The 23281-nt window shown below is 42.1% G+C and overlaps 1 protein-coding gene across 7 annotated transcripts in view; it reads right to left on the bottom strand.

The window, feature by feature from the left end:
* Window positions 1-23281, bottom strand: part of LOC113123256 (histone deacetylase 4-like) — a 112348-nt gene that overhangs the window by 37925 nt on the left and 51142 nt on the right. For 5 of the 7 annotated variants that reach the window (XR_003294944.1, XM_026295098.1, XM_026295103.1 and 2 more), the window contains exons 3-11: window positions 10755-10961; window positions 10497-10642; window positions 9698-9848; window positions 7926-8046; window positions 6597-6715; window positions 1362-1490; window positions 967-1064; window positions 594-713; window positions 41-248 (exon numbers count right to left, since the gene is read on the bottom strand). Coding sequence is in view for 6 of the 7 variants with exons in the window: in XM_026295098.1 (XP_026150883.1) it covers window positions 41-248; window positions 594-713; window positions 967-1064; window positions 1362-1490; window positions 6597-6715; window positions 7926-8046; window positions 9698-9848; window positions 10497-10642; window positions 10755-10961 (1299 nt within the window). In the remaining variant the exon portion in view is untranslated. Of the gene's footprint in view, window positions 1-40; window positions 249-593; window positions 714-966; window positions 1065-1361; window positions 1491-6596; window positions 6716-7925; window positions 8047-9697; window positions 9849-10496; window positions 10643-10754; window positions 10962-16966; window positions 17111-17137; window positions 17249-23281 lie in introns of those variants that run through there. The other 2 variants (XM_026295101.1, XM_026295100.2) reach the window with 2 other exon arrangements.

The raw sequence follows: 23281 nt of genomic DNA, 5'->3' as shown, positions 1-23281 counted from the left end.
CTGAGAAGGGAGGAAAATAAAAGTTGATCTGAACACTGACCCATTGGATTGTGGCCCTGCTCCAGTAGTGCCATGTGTTGAAGAAGGGGGTTGTGACCAACCGTGCCCCCTCCAGCCCCCTCCCTCTCATGTGCTGAAGATGCCAAGTAGGAGGGCAGGTGGGCAGTGGGCAGAAAAGGTGGGGTCATAGGAATGCCCTGCTGTAACACAGGCAGATGACTCTCACCATCTTGGTGTCCCGATGCCACCTACAGAGAGAGATTGAGATACAAGGAGGGGCAAGTACAGAAGCAGGCAGACACAGAGAACAGAAGGGTTAAATGAGGCAGAGAGAGAGTGATGGAGTAAGAGAATCAGAGGGACAGACAAACAAAAATCAATACTAAGATGAAATTCAGTTTAGAACTGTGCAACTCAGTTGGTTTTCAGGACACCTAACATTATTCTCAGTAGAACTAATCATTCAGTGAATGTTCTCAGTGAATTTACGTCTTACAGTACAGTTATAAATACACATTACATTTTGTGTGCATGTTAGGCAGAGAAAGGTTACACTGTATAATTGTTTAATATTGTGTGTTGAGAGTACTCACAGTGTTAGTGGGTCCTGTGGCTGGCAGTCCCAAGGTGATGTTTGGCAGAGAAGGGGAGGTGTATAGAGAGAGCTGGCTAACTGAACCTTCCCTTGTAGCCAACCTCTGAAGTAGGGAGGCCTGAACACACATAACCTCACAACATCACAATAAATACTTATTCAGTTTAATCACAAAATAGGTGGAGTGTTAATACAACACAGAGTATTGCTTTTCCCTAATTTCACACACACACGAAAACTCTCTCACAAAGTTTAAACCCTCATAAAAGATACACACATTGTTAATTTCCTCCTGGAGACCTCTGGGTCACCTGTCAGCTTCATACAAACAAACGCAGAGAAATGCACACATGGGCAGCAATGTTGATTACCTCTCCTGGGCTGCTGATCCCATTCTCATTTGGGATGTTACTAGAGCTGTTGTTGGGGGAGCTTGGACCTGAGCCTGGTGCACTGTTGCATGCAGACTCTAAAATACACACAATACAAAAATTGGATTTTATGAATTGCTGGGCTGGACCAATCAGCTTTCTGTAGTATGTGATGGATCAGAATTAGTTCTTTTATCCAAACTTAATAATAATAATAATAACATAATAATAACAATAAACCATCAAAAAAAATATCTAAAGTGAAATCTGATCACTGATGTTCTCTCCATTACATGGTCTTTTTACTGTGGTTATCAGAGTACTGGTAAAAACAGACACATCTTCTTGATAATGAACTAAAACAACAGATTAAATCCAGCAAGAAGACTGCTCACCAGCCACATCCAGGGGACGCTTCTTGGCAGTAATGATAGGACCGTCTTTCCTGCGGAGCAGAGGGCTGCTGCGGCGCTCTGTCACCTTCTGCTTTAGTCTAGAACGAAGCTTGAGGTTGGGCTCGGAGGCTGACAAGACACAGATCGGAACAAGACCAGGAGTGATTTATGCAAAAGGCAAAGAAATTTGGCTCAAGAGCAAGATAAAACTTTAAACATATTGAGACTTTTTATTCCACTCAAAAAAATGAAAAAAAGGGTTGCCATGCTGTTTTTGTCTAGAAATGTGACTGGGCCCATCCTATGTAATAAATATGTTGCAGATAAAAAAAAGTGGATAGACCTAAGCAACAAGGGTTAAGCATTTTATTTCCAACACATTACACCCCAAATTCACCCCATCAATGTGCTGAAAATTACAGATTTTCACTGAAGATGACTGAGTCACACAAACGGAAGCTTGTTCATGGGCATGTATTGGGGGCAATGAGCTTATCCCTATATAGGGCCTCTGTATGCATTAGCCGACAGATTCAGGAACTGAGGCTAGCCATCATCATATGACAGTAGGAAGCGCTGTTACAAGAGGCAAAGCAGCCAACTGGCAGCTTTCTTGACCCCATGCTTAATGATTCTGCCTCCACACTCTGCTAATGAACACTGCATGTTACCAGACACTTTCAATTACAAAAAAAAAAAAAAACTGCCAATGTGAGCCTTCATGTGTCATTATAGGTGTATGGGTATGTGTGTATTTTACTCTGAATTTGATTCTGGGGGGTTTTCTGCAAACAGATGCTCCTGTTCTTTAAAACTGTATTGGTTAGCACTACATGTGGGCAGGAGGTGAGGTAAGCATACAGCATATTCTGGGAATCTTTGCCAGTCAGTAACAGGCCCTGGCCTTTTCTGACCATTTTGCTTTGCTATCTGTCCGTCAGACTACCCCAAACACTGGCAGCTTTATTCCCTCCTCCTCTGGCTTGTATCAAACAGAGTACACTACGTTCATTAGCCTCAGAGGAGGAGCTCAGACTTTTTGGTACAGCAAATTGGAAGGAACTGATTCTTATTTGTATACTGTAGTGATTTATTCCTCTTCGACAGACTTATTCAAAGTCATTACAAACCCCTGTGGCCTTTTCTTCTGTAGCCTTGAATGATCATCAAGGTAGCATGTGCTTAAAAGAGGTGAAATTATTCATTACATCTTCTAGTCAAAGAGAATGAGACAAACTATTGTGAATCTATAACGTCTAAGTACTTTTTTTTTTTTTAAATACACTCAATTTTAAGGGGAACATGCCGCTGAAATGATGAAACTCAATTATTTAAAAAAAGAGTTTCTTCTAAGTGGAGGGCAATCTTCCAAAGTCTTTGTTAAGAGGAACGGGGTGGGTCAGGGTAAAATGCTATGCATTAGTGCAACTGGAGGAGAAGGAAAGACTAGGAGAGAAGGAGCACAGTGCATTCAAGTTCAATTTTAGTCTATTACAGTGGGAACTGTTGTAGTTTGAAATGATCACAATTACTACTCTACCTATAAAAGAAGCAGAGCTTAAGTTGCTTTTTGTAGATGTTTCATGTGTTACATATAAAGATATTTGGTGCACTACACTATTTGTTATTCTGAATGTTTTTTGAATATCCCTTTATTATCTTAGTAAGGCAGGGAAGAGTAAATAAACCACAGTACTCAGTTGTAACTCTGATAATGCATATTACAATTAAAGCAGTTCTAATAAGAGGCATGGTGCCAATATCAATCTCTATCAATCACATGCATGTGCTAAAATTATACACAAGTATGTAGAAAACACAATGAAACGAGGTAGGAGGAGAAATGGAGGCGTATAGAGAGATTTGGAGGACAGTAAAGGAGAAAGAGAAACAGTGGGAGTGTTTGCCTCAGGACACAGTGACTTTGAAGGGTGTTAATGCCGACTGGGCAAAAGCACACCAGCATGCACATGTGCGAATACACTCGCTGCAGAGGGCCCAGACTGGTTGTACTGCTGACTGGCTTTTTTTTTTTTTTTTTTTTTTTTTGCTGTAGCCCTTTCTCTTTCATCACCCCTATCCATCCCGCGCTTTCTCATTCATTGTTGAGCCTTTCCTTCTATTTCTGTTTTCTCTGCAAATATGCACTTTAGAAGCTACCACTGGCAAACGTGCATTTTGCCCTATTTTATGATGGTGATGACAGACTTAAAGCAGAATTTCACCCTTTCTGTCACATTCTGACTATTGTCAGGTAATAGCACATCTCTCTATGTGGTCTTGCTGCTGTCATAATGGGCAGGAAACTGGAGCTGCTGAAGTAGAAAATTAGTTGGGCTTTTGCACCCACAGTCCTGATGTAAAGATAACATCAAAAAGACATTCCATACTAGCAATGGGTGACTAAACTGTCTTTTAAACAGAGGAAGCAAAATAAAACACAACAGTTCCAAATCTTGCACTCACTTGTTTACTTCTGTATTATATGCTCAAAAAGCCCTGATATAATGTGGTTTCTCATAAGAGATACTGCTACTGCAGCTTTAGTGTTTCTCTAAGGATGCTTTGCCTCTATGTGTGATTTTCTATTACACGAGACAGTTCAAGTCAAAACTTTTAAGGTCTGTCTTCATTGTAGCCTGTGAAACTATACAAAGCCCTTAACCCTATCTGAAGACATATCAATACCAGATTAAACATCTCAGTAAGTGGTGCTTAATATTTCAATAGGGAGTGACATAGGAAACTGGTTTTCTAATCTAAAATATATTGATCCATTGTTCATCTATTTGGACAGATGCAAGTCCTGAGGTGCAGGAATCATGCCTGGGGAAGCTGTACTGCTTTTCCAAGGAAAGGGAAAGAGGCACAGACACTTACGGAAATCAATAGAATAGTTTTCTGAAACTCATCAAAGGTGCTTCCCAGAAACGTATGTGGATGATACATTAGATAGATTAGATGGACAGAGACAGATGTATACAGAACATTTATACACTCACACTCATAGACACTTATATACATTCATTTATATATTTTCTAGAAAAAAAACACGCAAAAATAAGGCATTATGATTAAAAGTCATCAGTTGTGTTCCTAACCAGGAGTCTCAAGACACGTGCATAAATGTCAGCGTTAAAACGTTCAACCATCACTCGAGTACACATATAAAGTCGATATGGGCACAAGAAACCAAAAACTGACTGACATTTCCCTGTGACAATACCAAGTAATGAGGCTTTTTTACAGAATTGATACAAGCTTGTTAAATGAGTGGCACCTATTTAGTTGTTGTGACACTAACAAGGGAGGAGGATGGAAAAGTAGCTTTGTATTTTATTTACATTTTAGCTATATAAGTCTTACTTATAACATGCCAGAATACACCATAAAGATATCTCATTTATATTTCATTGTCATCACCATCACAAAGAGGCATTTGACTGCAAGACCAATGTGGTAACACCCACCATGCTGCAATGTTTGCTACCGCACTCTCTGTTTTCTGTCCTAAACAGGAGTCTCAAATTGTAAAGCTGTTGGATTAAACAAAGAACATTAAAGTGCTATATTGTATGTGTGTATCCTGCATTGTTTAGTGCACAGTGTGGTATGGGAATGTGTGTGACAGTGTGTGAAAGAGAGAGGGAGAAAGGGGGTCAACATGACAAGTCTGCATCTGTCATAAAGGCCAAACAGACTTCCTGCTGCAGTATTCAAAGTGGCCCTCTGTGTTCTCAGAGCCATTATCCCAAAGCCTCTCAGACTTGCACAATGAACCCCTGTTGTAATATACTGTATGCTTGGACTTGCCAGACAGAAAAACGTAGATTTATAATTTACACACATACATTATCAAGATGGGTCACCACAGACAAAAACGTCATGTATGATAGTTTCAGTCGTCACAGTTGCGCACAGCTGTGGTGACCACTGTCACTCACTTCCGCTTTAACACAGTTCAGCTTTCTGTCTGACAGTCTAATCTGATCTATGTCTGTTCACTTGACAGGATAGTTGCTCAACAGCCATGTCAAATGTGTGCACACATTCCTTCCCTGCCTCTCCTCATAACTGACAAAGACAATGCCTTCAAATCTTCATTCCTCCTAAAACTGTAATTTTCTTTAAATGTGCACATTGTATGTAGATTGTAGATATGTGTATTGTATGTACATTATATGTAGGTACTATATGGCTTATGTCCTTTTGAGCTGTGAAACTAAGTTCTGTATACATCTCAGCACCACTGACAGCCAAGAAATTCCTGAATTACAACTGAGTGTCCCTAGAAGTTTTAACCTGCTGTTTGCAGTTGTGTGTCAGGATAAATCTTTCCTGTCTCCAGCACACAGCAGGCGGGCAGGAGAGCAGAGTACACAGCGTTTGGCCTCCAGCTGTGAAAGCAGGCAGGGATACTGCCAAAGCAGCTGCTGACACTAAGTGAATAATCACAGCTTGGCCGTACTTGACATGGACAGAAGGATGGAGATAAAACAGTCTCATGCTTCTAAAAGGCAGGAACTGTGGTTTTTATGTGCCTCCCAGGACACTTCTCTGAGTAGTTAAGGGTTGTTTTGTTGAACAGTGGGATCTGTGAAGTCTGTGAAGGAGTGTGACTGAATGTGTTAGACAGTATCTGTGTGAATGAGTCTGCCTACTGGTTTTATTTTCCTTATCAAGGATTCCACACCTGATGAAACTATGAATAGAAGCAGAGTCATTTTAGGCCAAAATGATCTAATACCTCCTTTGACAATAAACTAAGGGAAAAAGCTCTCTTATATGCATACATCATTTTGTAGCTGTATGTGTTGGCCCCATAATCTCCAGTCTTTACGTGGTAAATTTTCCAATTCTGGTGTTCTACCATGCAAGTCTTTTTAAGTTGATTGATTTTGTGGTTTCTAATGCTCTAATTCTGGGCTGTTCTATTCTTGGTCCATGCATCCTCATTTGCATTAGAATGATTCAAAAGACCTCAAAATATAACCTCCGATAGCTTTTTTATAAGAATATTTTAAGAGCTCCTTTTAATCCTGCACTGGCTGACTCCTGGTCCCTTTGCCTCACTTTGAAACCCCGTAAGGCATTTCAATTGCTAATGCAGGCAAAAGGAAGATTAGGACTCCCTTATGGATAGAAAATATGTAGCTTGCTGTAAGTGCTGGAGGAATTTAGATATCAGAAAGTTACACTATACCAGCAAAACCCTAAAACTATTCTGTACTGTACCTGTTTTGCGCAGAGGGAAGTCATCTTTTGAGTCATAGGTGCCCAACATTGGGTGGTTGTATGCAGACAATGCAGTTTGAGGAGGGGAGCTCTGGTCCAAAGAGCTATGTTGAGTTTTTCTAATGAAAGTAAAAAAGTAAATAAATAAATTAGTCATTACCTGAAAAGACACAGCAGAATGTGGACAGCCATGTGCATAGAATGGACAAATTCAGACAGGGATCGAGACAGAGAGGAAGCATCCTCACACTCTAAAACCTTAAGACAGCAAAAAGGCTACAGCCTTGTTTCCCTCAGAAAGGTGAGTGAAAAATGCACAGAGACAGAGAGGAAGGTGAGAGATGAAGCTAGAAGATGGAACAAACCTATGGAAGAACTATAGATGATAAAGCAAACAGGTAGAACCAGTTAAGAAACTGGAACCAGTAATGACAGTGAAGAGAGCCATTTTCATCACTTAGCATAGTTTTAAATGGTTCCTTCATCTCCTGCCTTGGCAGAAATGATTGACTACTTAAAACCTCTTCAAATATTTAAAAGCACAATACTGACATTCTTTCTACGTTTTCTCTGTAGTTTAACTCAGAGGAAACTGGCGAAGACTCTCGGAGGCTAACGCTGATGTCTGGAAGCCTGTTGCAGGGATTCACGGCACACAAAGCCACAATGACAGCCACCCACACAACAGGGGTTCACAACACCACAGGGTTTGCCATGTTTGTAAAGATACAAAAATGAGGTACTTTTATGCTGCTCATCAATGCAGCTTTTATGTTTGATATTTTTCCAGTGCTGCAATTTTTTGTCTTAAATATGAAAAGTCAGCTACAAAAAGGATTAGAAAATCCTGAAAATCAATACTAGCCCATGTTTAAATGCCTGTAAATACAAGGTTTCATCAGTGTGCAATGCTTTTAAACTCTTGTCAAAAAATTCAAACATCACTAATATGTAAGTATTAAAGAAAAACATAGCAGGGTCTCGTAGAAGTTGTCCATTCAGGGTTTATAGAAGTCTGATATGGGTGAAGACATTTTTAATTTTACAATCCCATGCTCACAATTTGTCACTCATGATTTCTAAATAAAAGGCATTTTTTAATTTGACAATGGTGCTTGCCATAGAAAAGAGGCACATTTGCAATTTCACAGTTAAGTGACATGATGAGTGACACTGAAAACTAAGCTCCCACTATGTCAGTGTATGTGTAGGTTGGAATATTATACTGACATAAACTTCAGCCTTACGATGCATAAATTAGTCATTGGTCAACAACAAGTTACACTTCAACGAGTAAGTGGTTGTGTAGTGTTTGGCCACAACACTCACCCATACCAGTAGCATGGGTCACTGGGCAGACAGTGGTTTAGATTTCGCTGAGCCAAGGCTTTCTTCTTATTCAGCACAAACTCCTGAAGTCGCATCTTTACCTCTGTACTGGCAACTGCACCTAAACACCCACAGGGAGAACAGTTTTCAAAACAACTCTACTCTTTTCACACACGCACAAACACACAGAACCCTGTTGTCCTTTACAAAACACATTTCAGTATTGCATTTTTGGAGAAATTTGTGATTCAGTGCCTCTACTCTGTTGTAACCCTGACCAATTTGTGACACTAACATGAAAATTATAACAACATCTATCCATGCTTTGACAGATAATGGGTTTCTAGCTACATGCAGAGTGCACAATCCTGCATCTTAGTTTCCCTGAAATTCCACAGAGAGGACCAGCAATGCTATGTAACTCATCTCGAAGACACACATCATGAGTTTCCCTCAGCCCCCAGCCTCTCCTCAATTACCACTTTCATTTCACAGCTACAAATAAATTGTCTAGGGAGGGAGATGAGGAAGAGGGAATAAGGGACCAAGACAAAATATGAGGGGACAAAAAAGGTGTTTTGAAAATAGAAGAAAAACAGGGGAGGTGTTTTTCTATGAATGTGATGGGCAGTGATAACAGGTGATGTGTCAAGCTTTGAAAGAGACATGGTTAAAATAAAAAAGATTATAAGTGACAACTGCTAATATATGCTCTAAATTATGGTGCAGGTGGAAATGCTGACATCCCAATATGTCTGTTTTGCAGTTGAAGTAAACTGGCTTTTAGGAGGATGACTTCTATTTACTGCAGGACTTAAAGCTTCCTGTTTTTACAACCCAATGCGCTTTGCAAAGATGTCAAACTGCACACTCACTTTGCCAAGTGACGAATGATTGGGAAAAGAAGTTTACTGTCAGGAATCATGTTCATCTAGCTGCAAAGATAGAATGAGTGCTCACAAATCCTAATGACAAATACAAAAAAATCTTTGGTTTAGACATCATATTTGTGTTTCATCTGCTGTTATCTGCTGAGATCTTGCTTTCTTCTAGCGAGATCACAATGTTCCAGGATCTCTGCACATAGCAAGGTAAGTATGTTCATTATAGATACATATAGATCATTATAGATACAATAATGGCCAAAATAACACAAAGTTAAGAGTTAATATAAATTGATGAAGTCAGGGTACATTGAGTTGCCCGTTTTAACTAAATTGCTTTTATTTAGTTTCTCAAATGAAGGACACTAAGTACAAAAACACCAATTACACAAATGAAGGCACATGTCTCACTGAGACATCTTGCTCACCTGGCCTTGTTGTGGCTGTCTTATTCTGATATTCCCTGTGGTAAATGTGTGAGGTCAAACTGCTTTAGTAAGTGCTGTGCCATAAGGAGACATGTTCTGACAGAAGGGGCTGCAAGGGCCAAATCTCTCTGACACCTGCCAATAACAGTGCTTTCAGTACAGTTGCACCAGATGCTGACAGTGCTCAAGAGATGGAAGTGAATATCTGCTAGATCAAACATGACAGCTTCATGTAGAGCCTGTAAATCCACTGATAAACATATATCTAATCTCTTGCCTCTTACTTTTATTTCTTGTTCAGAAGAATTTCATCTTGGTAAGCTCTTTTAGTTACCTGTCACATTATCAACATAGTATAGTGCTGTCCTGTGTTGTGATGCCATGTATACATACAGTATCTCTCACATAAAAGGTTGCTCATTTTCTTTAAAAATAATTGTCACTAGTAGTTGCTACTTACTCTCTTGTCCCCTCTCCTTGTTTTTGAGTTGTTGGAGTTTGTGTTCCCGCTGCTGCTTCTCCATTTGCTGCTCATGACGTTGCTGCTCTATCTTTCTCTGATGCTCCAACACCTCCTGTTGGTGTTTGAGAGCCAGTAAATCCTGTTGGTGCTGGTGGAGAGAGACAAGAATACTGAAGAATGAAATTGTACAGGCAGACACAGCAGATGGGTAAAGGACACTAAACAGGGTAGCAAAAATATCAAATCTGTTGAGATAACGATTCTTCATACTAATGCAAGTACTTGTCAAAACAATGATTCGAAAATTTTGTTTTTTGTTTTCTTTTTTTTTTTAAAACACATGACATCACCAGCCTTGAATCCAATAATGAGTGCCATGCTAACCTGGAGACTGAGCAGACGAGTTATTTTCAGGCCAGTCCTTATTGGCTCACTTTGTGGTTGCAGCAACAGCAGTGAGGCATTTTAGCAGAGCGAGTCACACAGAATTTACACACACATACACGTGCGTACGTGCGTGCATGCATACATACACATACACACACACACACACACAGAAGTTTTAGTCAGGCCAATGGTCTTCCCATGAAGATGCCTAGGCAGCAAAATACTGCCTACAGATCAAATTACAGCACTATACTCTTAAGTGCACATGCTTCCTCCTGACCCTTACAAGATGCATTTCTGCTGAGTACAGTCCGACAATGGCTGTATCCATGGACGAACTCCCTGCTCAACCCTTGTTGGGGGCAGACGTAGACAAGTCTCTCTACCCACCCTGTTTCATCCATCTCACCTTGATATGATCCTGCAGCTGGGCTTCATGTTGTCGTGACAGCTGTTCATGCTGCCTCTGGAACTCTGCGATCAGGAGCTGTCTCTGGAGCTGCTGCTTGTGTTTGAGCGCCACCAGCTCCTGCTGCAGCTGCTGCTCCTGGTGGCCTGGAGGAGATGGTAAACAGTTCTAACCATCTGGATCAGAAGGTTTGTTTGTAGTTAACAGAATACGACATTGAGCCACAAGACATGGCAACCCAACATCATGCCCACTCACTAAAGACTGGCCCGTGGCCTGGCTCGGTGGATGCAGGACAAGCGGTGGTAGCAGGTGGTGTAGGGTGAGGTTGCGGAACCAGGCCAAAGGGGGTCTGCTGCTGGTGGTGGTGGTGATGAGAATGGTCCACTACGCGCAGGTCCATGGGAAGGATGGCTGTGGTGGTGGGGGGCACCTGCGTGGGCAGTGCTACTGTGCTCACGTCCACTGAAAGAGAAGGAACCCAAAAACTATAAGGACAGAAGAATGAACATCTCTCTCTCATGCACCCACGCACAGCTTACATGCCTAACGCAAACACATAAAAAGGTAGGCTTCCTACCAGATATGTAGCATGACTCTTTTCCCTTTGAGATTTCCTATGAAGAGATTACCATCTTAGCCTCAATATATGCCTCTGTGTACAACATGAGCAGCTATGTGCGTGTCTGTACCGTGAAGATTTTGAGTTCAACAGCAGATTTGTGTCTGAGGGTTGCCGAGTTCAACTTGGCAAGAAAAAAAATGGAACTTTTACAGTGTTGACCTGAAGAACCTCAACACAGCTAAAAGTCCAAAGATGTATTAAAATAAATCTTTTTTCTTAGAATATCTGTTTGCAGTAAAATTACATAATAGATTCAAAGTCCATGATTTTAAGTATCCTTTAATAGCAGCCAAAATACCCCTTCTTTTCTCATCCAAATAAGACCAAGGAACACTTTGTACATCATCTGTATGAACACTGCAGCCTTGACTGTTGCACTCAAAATTGCACTTGATGTTGGTAGTGCTTGCTCATAATGATAGCAAATGGAAGTCTGTTTTATAGTTGTACACACTGGATAAAAGCATTGGCAAAACATCAAAAATATAAAATGTGTCTGTGATTTAGAGAGCCAGAGATTGTCAGAGCAAGTGTGTGCGCTGGGAGCAATGTGTTAAGGATGGCGTCCTCACAAACTGTCTGCAGTTGATCTACACAATCTAGATCAACAACGTACACAAACGCACAAGGTGAGACAGTGTAGTAAAACTAAAAGGTCATGGGTCTGCACGGTACTCATGCCCTGACAAAAGGTTAAAAGCATGAGAGTGCTCACACTAAACCCACTCACTCAGTTTTGTAGCCATTTATCTAAACTGCAAAATCAAAATGCCTGACAACAAATATAAGCAGCTGTTTGTGTTACACTGCTTATGTTTTGTTTAATCTGCAACATTAATTCTTCTTTATTGATGTAATCCAAATCGTACAGGCCGGTAGTGCTGCTGAAACATGAATACAGCCAACACAGTAAAAGCAATAACCATACCATAATAACCATGCATCAACAGGGTAACATGCAAAAACTAGAGTATTAGTGCAATCAGATTATCTCTCCAATACAAGCAAAACACAGCAGCTTACACACAAACAGTGGTGCAACCCTTCTACACAACATTAGGGAGACATCAAAATACACAAATAAAAGCTTTGCCAACTTCAGGCTTGACATATAACTGGAATATGATGTGCTGTGATCAAACAGTGCCAGCATGCTTGTTCAATATATTACATATTATCTTTATTAGAAGTACTTGCAGACTTAATGTTTTCATCTAAAACTGGCAAAGTTATTGAGTCACAGTACACAGCTTGAAAGTTTTATGTGAACGTGTGTGTTCTATTTAGGTGATGAAAAGATAAACCTAGTAAAGTAAAATAAACCAGATCTCTATGTCATAAACAAATAAACATGTTTTACAGGGCAAAATGTTCAAACTAATGCCACCAAAACTCTTGACTTTTTGCTTGACACTGAACCCAAGATCCAAAGCTCCTGTGTATCACTCTTTTCTGATCAATATCTGCTCTGTGGGGAACCATCTTGCACTGTGCCAAGCTCTCTGCCTGTCATCAATACCATGGAATCAGTGGAGAGCATCTCTGACCTATCATGGATGTCCTGCAATCCCCAGTGACCAATGAGGTGGCGATGGAGTTGCAGCTACTTGCTGAGATAGCCAATGATATCTTTGGTACCAGGCAGGTTTTCAGTGTGAAAGGAAACTTGACACCACCCAATGGGACAGCAGGGAGAGAAGAAAGGGTGTAGCTACCCTGAGCGAGACATGCTGGTGCTTCACTCTGTGTGTGTGTGTGTGTGTGTGTGTGTGTGTGTGTGTGTGTGTGTGTGTGTGTGTGTGTGTGTGTGTGTGCGTGTGCTTCATTGTGTCACTGCACTTGTAAGAACTTGTTTGAGGGCTGGACATTAGGAGTAACTTTTTTTATTTATGTATTTTTTTGGTTTGGTAGCTCAGTTTAAACTTTATAAAAAAGCTAGGCAAAGGAGTAATTAAACACAGGGAGAGGTTTTGTTTAAATAACTTAATTTGCTGTCTTTATTATACAAGCAGACACTTCTCAATGTTCATAAAAATATATGGTCTACTAATTTTACTGTGAATCCATTTTCCCCTTCTTTGAGAAGCTTAAGGTCAGGTATGAGGAAGGAAGCAAGCTGTGTGTACGTTCAGTGATGTCTGGTGCTCTGACCTACAAACTTGTATGTTTGCCACTTCCACATTAATAAGCCAATAGGAAGGGAGCTGCCGCTGTTTGTCATTCTCACTCTGAACAATCTGTGCCAATGACCCGTGTTGTCATAAATAAAGCCCATGAACCATGGTAAACTCTCCACCTCTCACAGTTCCAGTACACACATTCATATACACACAGATGCTTACTGTTTACACACATTTTTAATAACAAGTAAATATCAAATCAAACAAACATAACCTTTTGTTGAGCCATCAAACAGGTCAGTGCACTTCAAATGGAGTGCTAGTCCACACATTGGGCCCCTTTCAGGCCAGCCCAGGCGCCACATTTACCGTACACAAGGCAACATCAATTAACGCCTTTGATAAAATTTCTCATATGAGCATACTGCACATGATTATGTTGACTTGTATTAGTAAACACTGTGACAGGTCCTTTTGCAAACAATTTCAACTTCCTACACGTGATTTGTAATTGGCAAAAATGAAACTCATATTTTCACAGCAGAGATCAGTAAGCTGGCTATAGACACATTTACAAGGGTGACATGCAATATCATGACTTATATGACATCAAGTAGGTGTAAGCACCTCTGCCAATTAAAGCCACCAGACTGTGTGAGCATGCATCTGTGAAAGAGCATTAGGGCTGAAAAAAAAAAATAAATGAAATACACGTTACAGTGCAGTGTTAACGTAAATAATATTTTGTGTCTTATTTCATCTTGTGAAATTATGAGTGTAAGCTATGGCCAAGAAGGGAACAGCAACTGTGCTCCCTCCTTAGGGAACAATTAAGTAAATTCAAATCTCTGAATGTCTGTGTATATGTTATTTTATTAATGTGGCTGATCACTTACAGACCAGTGATCAATGGCTGGCTTCAAGGCTAAAGCGAGGTAGAAAAAGCCTAATTACAGCCACTTATCCTGAAGCTAAGGGGCTACAAGTGCAGGCAGCACAGGGAGACACAGAGATGGAGAGGGAGGTGGTGTAATCACTGCTCAGACCAGCTACTCAGAGGCTAACCACACAGGTTGGCCCATTAAGGCTGTACTGAGAGCCAGTGCTGGCTGCAGAGTGTGATGTTACTGTAGCTACACAAATCTACACATGCCAACACTGAAACCTTTTGATAACCTTGATGTATTTACTGTATGTGTGGACACAGTTTATTCATGAGCCACACAGACTTGTTTTCAGTGCCCAGAGTAAATGTTTTTACTTCTACAGTTTCATGCTGTGACAAAAGAGAGAACCCTTTTGTCACATCAAAGATTTTAGGGTGTAAAGCTATTTCAAATGCAGCAAAATTGACACATAATATAGTATGTGGAAATGCATGGCTCTTAAAAAAAAAAAAAAAAAAAACAGACAGTTCAGAGCTATAACTGTATTTTTCCTCTGCACAGTTGCGCTTTTTGTTCTAAAGTGCTGTCAAAAGGCATGACAGCACACAGGAAACATATCTGTGTCATGTCTGACTGACAGTTCATGGTCAAGTTGAACAGACTCTGCAGTACTGTTACAGTAATATGACAACAGCAGTAGCTCTTTGTGTAACCGTGCCCAAAAGCTTGTTTATGTTAAACAAAGTTTTGCAAAAGGCGAAAGGACACAAACAGGGTCACCATACAGTGCCCAACGGCAGTGCAGGTACCTGTGAAGTAACCAGCCCTGCTTACAAGAATGACACTCTGTGAAAGTGGCATGACGTTAGGTGCTGAGCCAACAGGAGGAGAGGTGGTTGAACAAACTGACTCACCCTGACAGCACTGAGCATGATAATGCAAACATCCCTGCTGCAGGCATGGCAGAGCACTGCAGTGCACACGCTGACATTTTCATAGTAAAAGTGACACCGTAGCTTCATGCAATGATTTTCCTCTACATCTCTACAGCATGTGAACAGTTTAGAGGACTCAAGCTTTTTAAGTCTAAAATGACCGAAAATAGAAAGCATATTTTCTATGAATGAAAAATGGGTAATTTATAAATGTACTATATACAGTAGGTTGTAGTAAATGTCCTAAGGTTTGTAGAAGCTCAAGGACCATTAAAGCTATGAAGAACCATAAAAGGCATGAAGGAAGGAAGAAAGATAAACCTTGTTGATTTCCTGACAGGAATTTGTGTTTACTTTGTGAAAATCCCTCAGAGTTTTGAGGCTTCCCTGTGGCATAATGATGGGAATCTAACAGAACTCATCAAAAAACGCGACTGTTAAAATGTCAGTCTGACTCCAGGCCTTCACCTCCCACATTCCTCCCTCTTCCCCATGATCACACAAAGATTATGGATCACACACACAGGGAGTTATTTATAGACTAGGAATACTGAGGGAGCTCCTCACCCAACCAGGCGTCCATGCACTCAGACAAAAGTTCCATGTATGTAAACTGAGGGACTGAATGCACACAAAAACTTATCACTATCACATTTCAAACAAGGAGAGTAAAGGTCAATACAGTGTGTGTGTAATAAAAAAGCAACAAAAAGTCCGATACAAATGACAGTGGCATGAAGGCTGCAGATTAAGAATGAACAGTAATCACTGACATATAGTTTTGTGGGCATGATCCAAACACACATATACAGGAAGGTGCTCACAGCAGGGAGGCAAATGCCATGGCGACTTGTGGGATTAAAACCAGTGGTTGGTTGGACAGAGGAGGAGAGGTGGGGCTAGAGATGGAAGGAGAGCCAATGATGGTAGACAACTAATTTAATAAATGGCCAGTGCGCTCTGCTCAATGCTTTACTGTCTATATGCATGTTGTATTTCACATTGCATGTCCCTGAAGTTTGGTAATTTGTTTTAGTATGTCTCACTACCTCTCTGTGGGGTTTTCATCTCTCTTTTCCCTTTTCTGAGGACAGCTAGTCAGTACAACTGACTCCACTGGGTTAGAGCAATCAAAAGAAAATCAAGTAGATTTAAGCAATTAAAAGAATTATTTAGAGAGAGGTCAGCAGCCCACAGCTCTATGAACTCAGAGCTGAATCAAGCTGGGATACATGCACAGTACAGCCACCACATACATCCCAAAACAGAGAGACATAAAGCCCCAAGGTGGCTCTTACTAAACTTTTACTACTCAATTACACAAAATGGTGGAAAAAGTAATCTCTCACAGATAAAAGTATTTCATCCTGCAGAAATAAAGCATTTCAAGCATTTCTTCCATTAAAAAAATTGTTTGCAATTTTTGCTTTGCAGTGTTGAGTAATCAGTAAAACCCAATGTAGTCACATTGTGGTTTAAAATAGAAACTTTTGTAGATATTCCTGTATTAAAATATACACAAACGCATGTGCACAATGGGCTTTGCCATCTGCTCCACTCACTTAAAGGCTTGCACTGAGTGGTGCTGAACACCAGTCTCCATACACCATTCAGTATAAGCTGCACACCCACACAGCCAGTGAACGCACACACTCTGGAGTGAACACATGGTAAAATAAATCCATATGCTGAATGAGTTTAAAAGTTTCAAGTATCACACCCATGCAAAGAAACTTAGTAAATACAAAATTGAACAGCAAACCAGTAGCACTAAATAAACTCATTATTTACAGAACAACAAACATGTTACAAATCAATTTAATAAAACTGAATAAGAATTTGAAACATCCACACACGCTATCCAAACAAACAGTAATCCGTGCATAACAACAAGAGTCCTTACCCATCAGCTGTGTCGTGCTGTCCGGCTATTGTGCGTTTGTGTGTGTGTGTGTGCACGCAGTGTACAGTATCTCGGCGAGAGAGAGAGAGAAAGTGAATGTTTGTAGCCCACAAGTGCGACCTCAAACAAAGCTTTAAAGTCCACTGCAGCGTGAAAATACTGCAGACCCACCTGGTATTTCTGACGAGAACGAATCTCTCCCTTCCTGTCTTTCACACACTCCCTGTCTCTCACTCAGTTTTTCTTAGTTCCTCTCACTGACGTGCTTTGCTCTGCCCTCCGGCTGCCACTGTCTCTCCCTCCCTCTGTTCCTCCGCTCCCCTCCCACTCCCACTCCCTCTCTCTCCCTCTCTCTCCCTCTCTCTCTCTCTCTGAGTGACATCACAGGGCAGTCTCAGGCATGTTGAGCATTTTATGGGAGTCTCTCTCTCTCTCTCTCTCGCAAATCAGCGGACTACTTTCTCATTTGACTAAACAAACACTCTGGCCAGTGCTCATCACTGATGTTGCTCACATTTCTTGATGTGTACTACTTGTTGCACATGCAGAAATGTGGCTATTTTCTATCAGGAAGCCTCCTAATACACCAGCAGCCCAAAAGAACAGACCGTTGTTCCAAAGTTGACTTGATGATAACAGATGCTGCTTGGCCTTGCAACTGGAACACCTGACAACCACTGAAGACACACACAATTCTCAGAGATATCTCCCTTCCGTCCCCTCCACCCACAACAGATATGCTTACACCCAGGGCTTGGTATCCATCCTCAACACTTACTCTCGGTTGCTTCGTCAGGTCTTGTTTACATATTAAGACAAAACTTTAGAAATGTTGTGTCTCTGAAGAGCAGCTGCTCACTGTCCATGTACATTACTGAATAAGTGGGCTGTAACTGTGGGAATGTAAAAACCTTAAAATAACCATCAGAGAAATATCAGCTGGCCTGCACGGAAACAATTAAATGCAAACGTTTTAGAAGCATACAGATAAAAGTACATTTTAGAGAGAGAAGACAGACAATAAAACAGAGATATGTATATGGATGCCTGAAGACAGCATTGCAGATGACTGAAGAGGTTTGGATTGAATGATAATGAGGAGCAATTAAAGTGGCTAAAGGACTAGGCTGTTGAGCGGCATCAGACTCCACTAATGACAAGTGCTCCTTTGGGAGTGATGGCTGACATATGTCTTACTTTTATATGAATGGGCAGTTTGATACTGAGCCAACAGGAGTGAATAGGAACAGGCAGGATGCAGCATGAATGGTTGTTTATACTCGGTGAGAGTGTAAATAAAAAAAGATGACCACATTTGGGCTACTTCTCATTTGCTACTTTGCGGCTACTTCAGCATTGCCTTTCAATCACAGGACGTAAGCTGTGAGTGCCAACCAATAGCACTTGTTTTGATTCCTCTGGTAAACATAAGCACAGAGTTGTTTTCTACTTCACTTCACATTGAAGAATGAAAAAAGAGCAGACTGTAGCAATCAATGTCTTCTCAGTCCTCTATGATCCACCTAATGGCATCGGAGTATATAAATCACATGCTTGACACCAGACGTATCTGAAAAGCTGCAGTCTCATGAGAGGCAGCCTTTAGTCACAAATGTGTATGTGTGAACAAGGCATAGCTATCACAAGCACAGTAAAAGAAAAGCATGTGGGTGTGTCTTCATACCAGCACCGTCTTCACATGGAGGTGTCAGTACATTTACTGCACTTCCATGTGACACTATAATATACTTATATATATATATATATATATCAGCCAGGTGCATTATGGGTATCTGTTTTCAAGTTGTTTAGTTGTTGGTTAGCAAAATGTTTCATGTTATATTACGTTCACAGTGTTGCTCTGTTGGGTTCGGGTTGGGTTCGGTTCTCTTTATGCCCGGCTTAACAAAAAGTGCAGCCGTCACAATGACCATGAGAGATGGGTGGAAAAAGGACTTGGTGACACCGCTTGGCTGTAGTGGATGGAGTGTTTGCTCTTACTCTGTGTGAAATAAACAAGCCAAACAGAAGATGATACTGTTTCCTGCTGACTCCGATATTTGCTCCAGCTCACAGAGACAGTGCTCTTACTTTCGGTGTCCAAAAGTAGCCGCGGCGCATAGATGCTAGCTCCACGCTAGCCGTTTAGCTCAGTGCACGTAAACTAGCTCCAGTACACCCGCCGTTGTTACTATATATACATATATAATATATATTGTTTATATATATATATATATATATATATATATATATATATTGTTTTTACTAACTGTAATTGATTAGGTTGAAGATTACTGCAGCTATGCTGGGAGTTTTCTGATGTGTCCAAACTGTATGAACTAGATAGGGCTTTCGTTCGATTTCGGGTCTCAACGATCACAAAAACTATGTGATGGAGAAAAAACAATTATTCTTTATTATTAGCCTTCTTAATGAAGGCAGGTAGAAGCGATTTCGTCGTTTGGGAACAGTTTGGATCAAAAACATGCAAGTTTGCTACGTGGTGGTGTCGGCACCGTTTGGTAACACCACAAATGTTTTTAACCATCTAAAATTTAAACACAGACATATGACCAACTAATAAAAAAGAAAGAACAATGAACAACCCCCACAACGTCCTTCACTATACAGTCATCAATTAGTTTGTTAAGACACATACGTGACCAAGCTTATTTTTGTCTAATTTATTATTTCACCTGATATTTGTATTTTATGGATTACTTGTTTTTAATAGATTGTGGAAGTGCACTACACTGTTGATCTTATTTGACTGTATTTTTATGCCATTTATATATTTGAATATATTTTACATTGTTTTAAACAGAATTTGTTTTGTTCAATAAATACAACATATTTCCAATATGAGATGGATTTCAGTAATGACCAAAATAATCGTAATTATGATTTTTTCCATAGTCGAACAGCCCTAGAACAAGCTACAATGATTAAGGTGTAATTTGTCTAACTTGTACATGTAAAACAAAACTAACAGGAGTAACGGAGATGCCAATCAAGTCTGATGCCCAGACTTTGCCTAATCAGGCAAAAATAAATGTATGGCTGCCTGTAGGTGTGCTGTGTATGAAAACATTTTTATACTTAATCAGACATGAGTTGGATTATTATTAGTCAGTATGAGGCACAGTATAGTTATCAATCCCCCCTGCTACCACTACTTTGTAAGTGATGCATTCACTGACGGACATTAGGTGCCTCTATCAAAACTGAAGCAATATAGCCAAATGTTTCCTAACCCCTTTCTTCAGTTAAAGTGACAAGATTAGTTATTTGTTTGGTGTTTACCAAATCAGTTTATTTCCAACACTAATCAGATTATCTAAGCACATGTAAACTCAGACTTTTCTCACCTAATTTGTGCACCTGGGGTACGTGTGTACATGCAGACACATGTGGGGTGGTCTGCAGCAGTGTGTGTTTGCAAGAGCTATTTTTGTAGTTTAGCAGAGAATCCAGGAAGTCACGTTTTGTTTGGTCAGACAGTACACCCACACACCTGGCTGTGATAAAGGTCTGCGTTATCAGTGTGTTGTTTGGTGTTGACGTCAAAGGCTTATCTAAGTTTCATGCAGCCATGACACTGACAACAGCTAATACTATGGAACCCAAACTACAATGGCAGTCACTTTCAAACGCCATTCAAAAGCCTGGTCCACAAATGTCATTTTTAATATTAAAGAACAGGGAGATTCAGTGTCAGGCAGCCACCCTGGAGCCATGCCTGGGGTTGGGGTTTGCAGGCGAGCACCTGGTGACTGGGTCTCCCCCCATAGGGCCCAGCCGGGCGAAGCCCGAAGAAGCAACGTGGGGCTGTCCTTCTGTGTGCCCACCACCTGCAGGAGTATCCATAAGGGGCCGGTGCTGTGTGGATCAGGCAGTGGTCAAAGGCGGGGACCTCGATGACCTTGAGAGGGGCTGGACTCTCTTCTACTCTGGAGTTGCTCGCGGTGAGAGGCGGTGAGCTGGTGTGGGCTTGCTTATAGCTCCCCAACTCAGCTGCCACGTGTTGGGGTTTTCCCTCCTGAATGAAAGGGTTGCTTCCCTGCGTCTTTGGGTTGGGGACAGGTCCCTCACTGTTTGGGTCTATGGACCGAACAGCAGTGTGGAGTACCCGGCCTTTTTGGAGTCTCTGGGAGGGGTCCTGAAAGGTGCTCCAACTGGGGACCACATCGTTCTGCTGGGGGACTTCAATGCTCACGTGGGCAGTGACAGTGAAACCTGGAGGGGCGTGACTGGGAGGAACGGCCTCCCTGATTTGAACTTGAGCGGTATTCTGTTGTTGGACTTCTGTGCTAGTCACAGCTTGTCCATAACGAACACTATGTTCAGAGGTGTCCATCAGTGCACATGGCACCAGGACACCCTAGGCCGGAGGTTGATACTCGACTTTGTGGTCGTGTTATCTGACCTTCAGCTGTGTGTCTCCTCAACCCCGGTGATGCGCCTTCCATAGAGGAAGCAGAGGCTGGGAGGTCAGAGGCTGATCCATCCATTACCCAAGCTGAAGTCACTAAGGTAGTTCAGCAGCTCCTCGGTGGCAAGGCACCAGGGGTGGATGAAATCCGTCCTGAGTATCTCAAGTGTCTGGATGTTGTTGGGGTTTCATGGTTGACATGCCTCTGCAACATCGTGTGGCAACTGAGGACAGTACCCCTCGATTGGCAGACCGGGGTGGTGGTACTTCTTTTTAAGAAGGGTGATGGGAGGGTATGTTCCAACTATAGGGGGATCACACTCCTCAGCCTCCCGGGAAAGGTCTATGCCAGGGTGCTGGAGAGGAGGATCTGGCTGATGGTACAACCTCAAATCCAGGAGGAACAATGTGGTTTTCATCTCGGTCGTGAAACACTGGACCAGCTTTATACCCTCTTCAGGGTGCTCGAGGGTTCATGGGAGTTTGCCCAACCAGTTCACGTGTGTTTTGTGGACTTGGAGAAGGCATTCAACCGTGTCCCTTGTGACATTCTGTGGGAGGTGCTCTGGGAGTGTGGGGTCTGGGGCTCTTTGTTACAGGCTATCCGGTCTCTGTACAACCGGAGCAGGAGCTTGGTTCGCATTGCCGGCAGTAAGTGAGACTTGTTCCCAGTGCATGTTGGACTCCGGCAAGGCTGCCCTTTGTCACCGGTGGTGCTGTTCACTATTTTTATGGACAGAATTTCTAGGTGCAGTCAGGGGCCGGAGGGAGTCCAGTTCGGGGACCACAGGATTTCATCTCTGCTTTTTGCAGATGATGATGTCCTGTTGGATCCATCGAGCCGGGACCTTCAGCGTGCACTGGGGCGGTTTGCAACTGAGTGCGGAGTGGCGGGGATGAGGATCAGCACCTCCAAGTCCAAGGCCACCGTCCTCAACCAGAAGAAGGTGGCCTGCCATCTCCAGGTCAGGGGAGAGACCCTGCCTCAGGTGGAGGAGTTTAAGTATCTTGGGATCTTGTTTACGAGTGAGGTAAGGATCGAGCGGGAGATTCACAGACGGATCAGTGCATCGACAGCAGCAATGTGGTTGGTGTACCGGTCCGTTGTGGTGAAGGAGGAGCTGAGCCGAAAGGCAAAGCTCTCTATTTACTGGTCAGTCTACGTTCCAACTCTCACCTATGGTCATGAGCTTTGGGTCATGACCGAAAGGACAAGATCTCGGATACAAGCGGCTGAAATGATCTTCCTTTGCAGGGTGGCCGGGCGCTCCCGTAGAAATAGGGTGAGGAGCTCGGTCACCCGGGAGGAGCTCGGAGTAGAGCCGGTGCTCCTCCACATTGAGAGGAGCCAGCTGAGGTGGCTCGGGCATCTGTACCGTATGCCTCCTGAGTGCCTCCCTGGGCATGTCCCACTGGGAGGAGACCCCGGGAAAGATCCAGGACACGCTAGAGGGACTATGTCACTCGGCTGGCCTGGGAACACCTCGGTCCCCCTGGATGAGCTGGAGGAAGTATCCAGGGAAAGGGAAGTCTGGGCGTCCCTGCTTAGGCTGCTGCCCCTAAGACCCGGCCCTGGATAAGCGGAAGAAGATGGATGGATGGATGGAACAAGTCTGTATACACAGACACTAAATCAAGTCTGTACAGACAGCACCGACTTTAAGCATGTAAGGGACTGAACGGGTAGGGCATGTCTGCACATTATCTGGAAACGTGTGAGTGAAAGCACGTGTAATAAATGTGCACAGTGTGACGTGTGACCTATAGATAAGACAAGGAATGTCTATGTGAAACAGGGCTTCTGCAGTTATTTGCAACAGCCTGTGAGAGAATCAGACAAGGTGAGCATATCTGAGATAAATAGCTCATGTAGCTATCTGCAA

Source organism: Mastacembelus armatus, chromosome 21 (assembly GCF_900324485.2).
Source record: "Mastacembelus armatus chromosome 21, fMasArm1.2, whole genome shotgun sequence".
Classification (NCBI taxonomy): Eukaryota; Metazoa; Chordata; class Actinopteri; order Synbranchiformes; family Mastacembelidae; genus Mastacembelus; species Mastacembelus armatus.
Note: the sequence above shows the minus strand (reverse complement) of the source record. Positions and strands in the feature narration are given on the sequence as shown.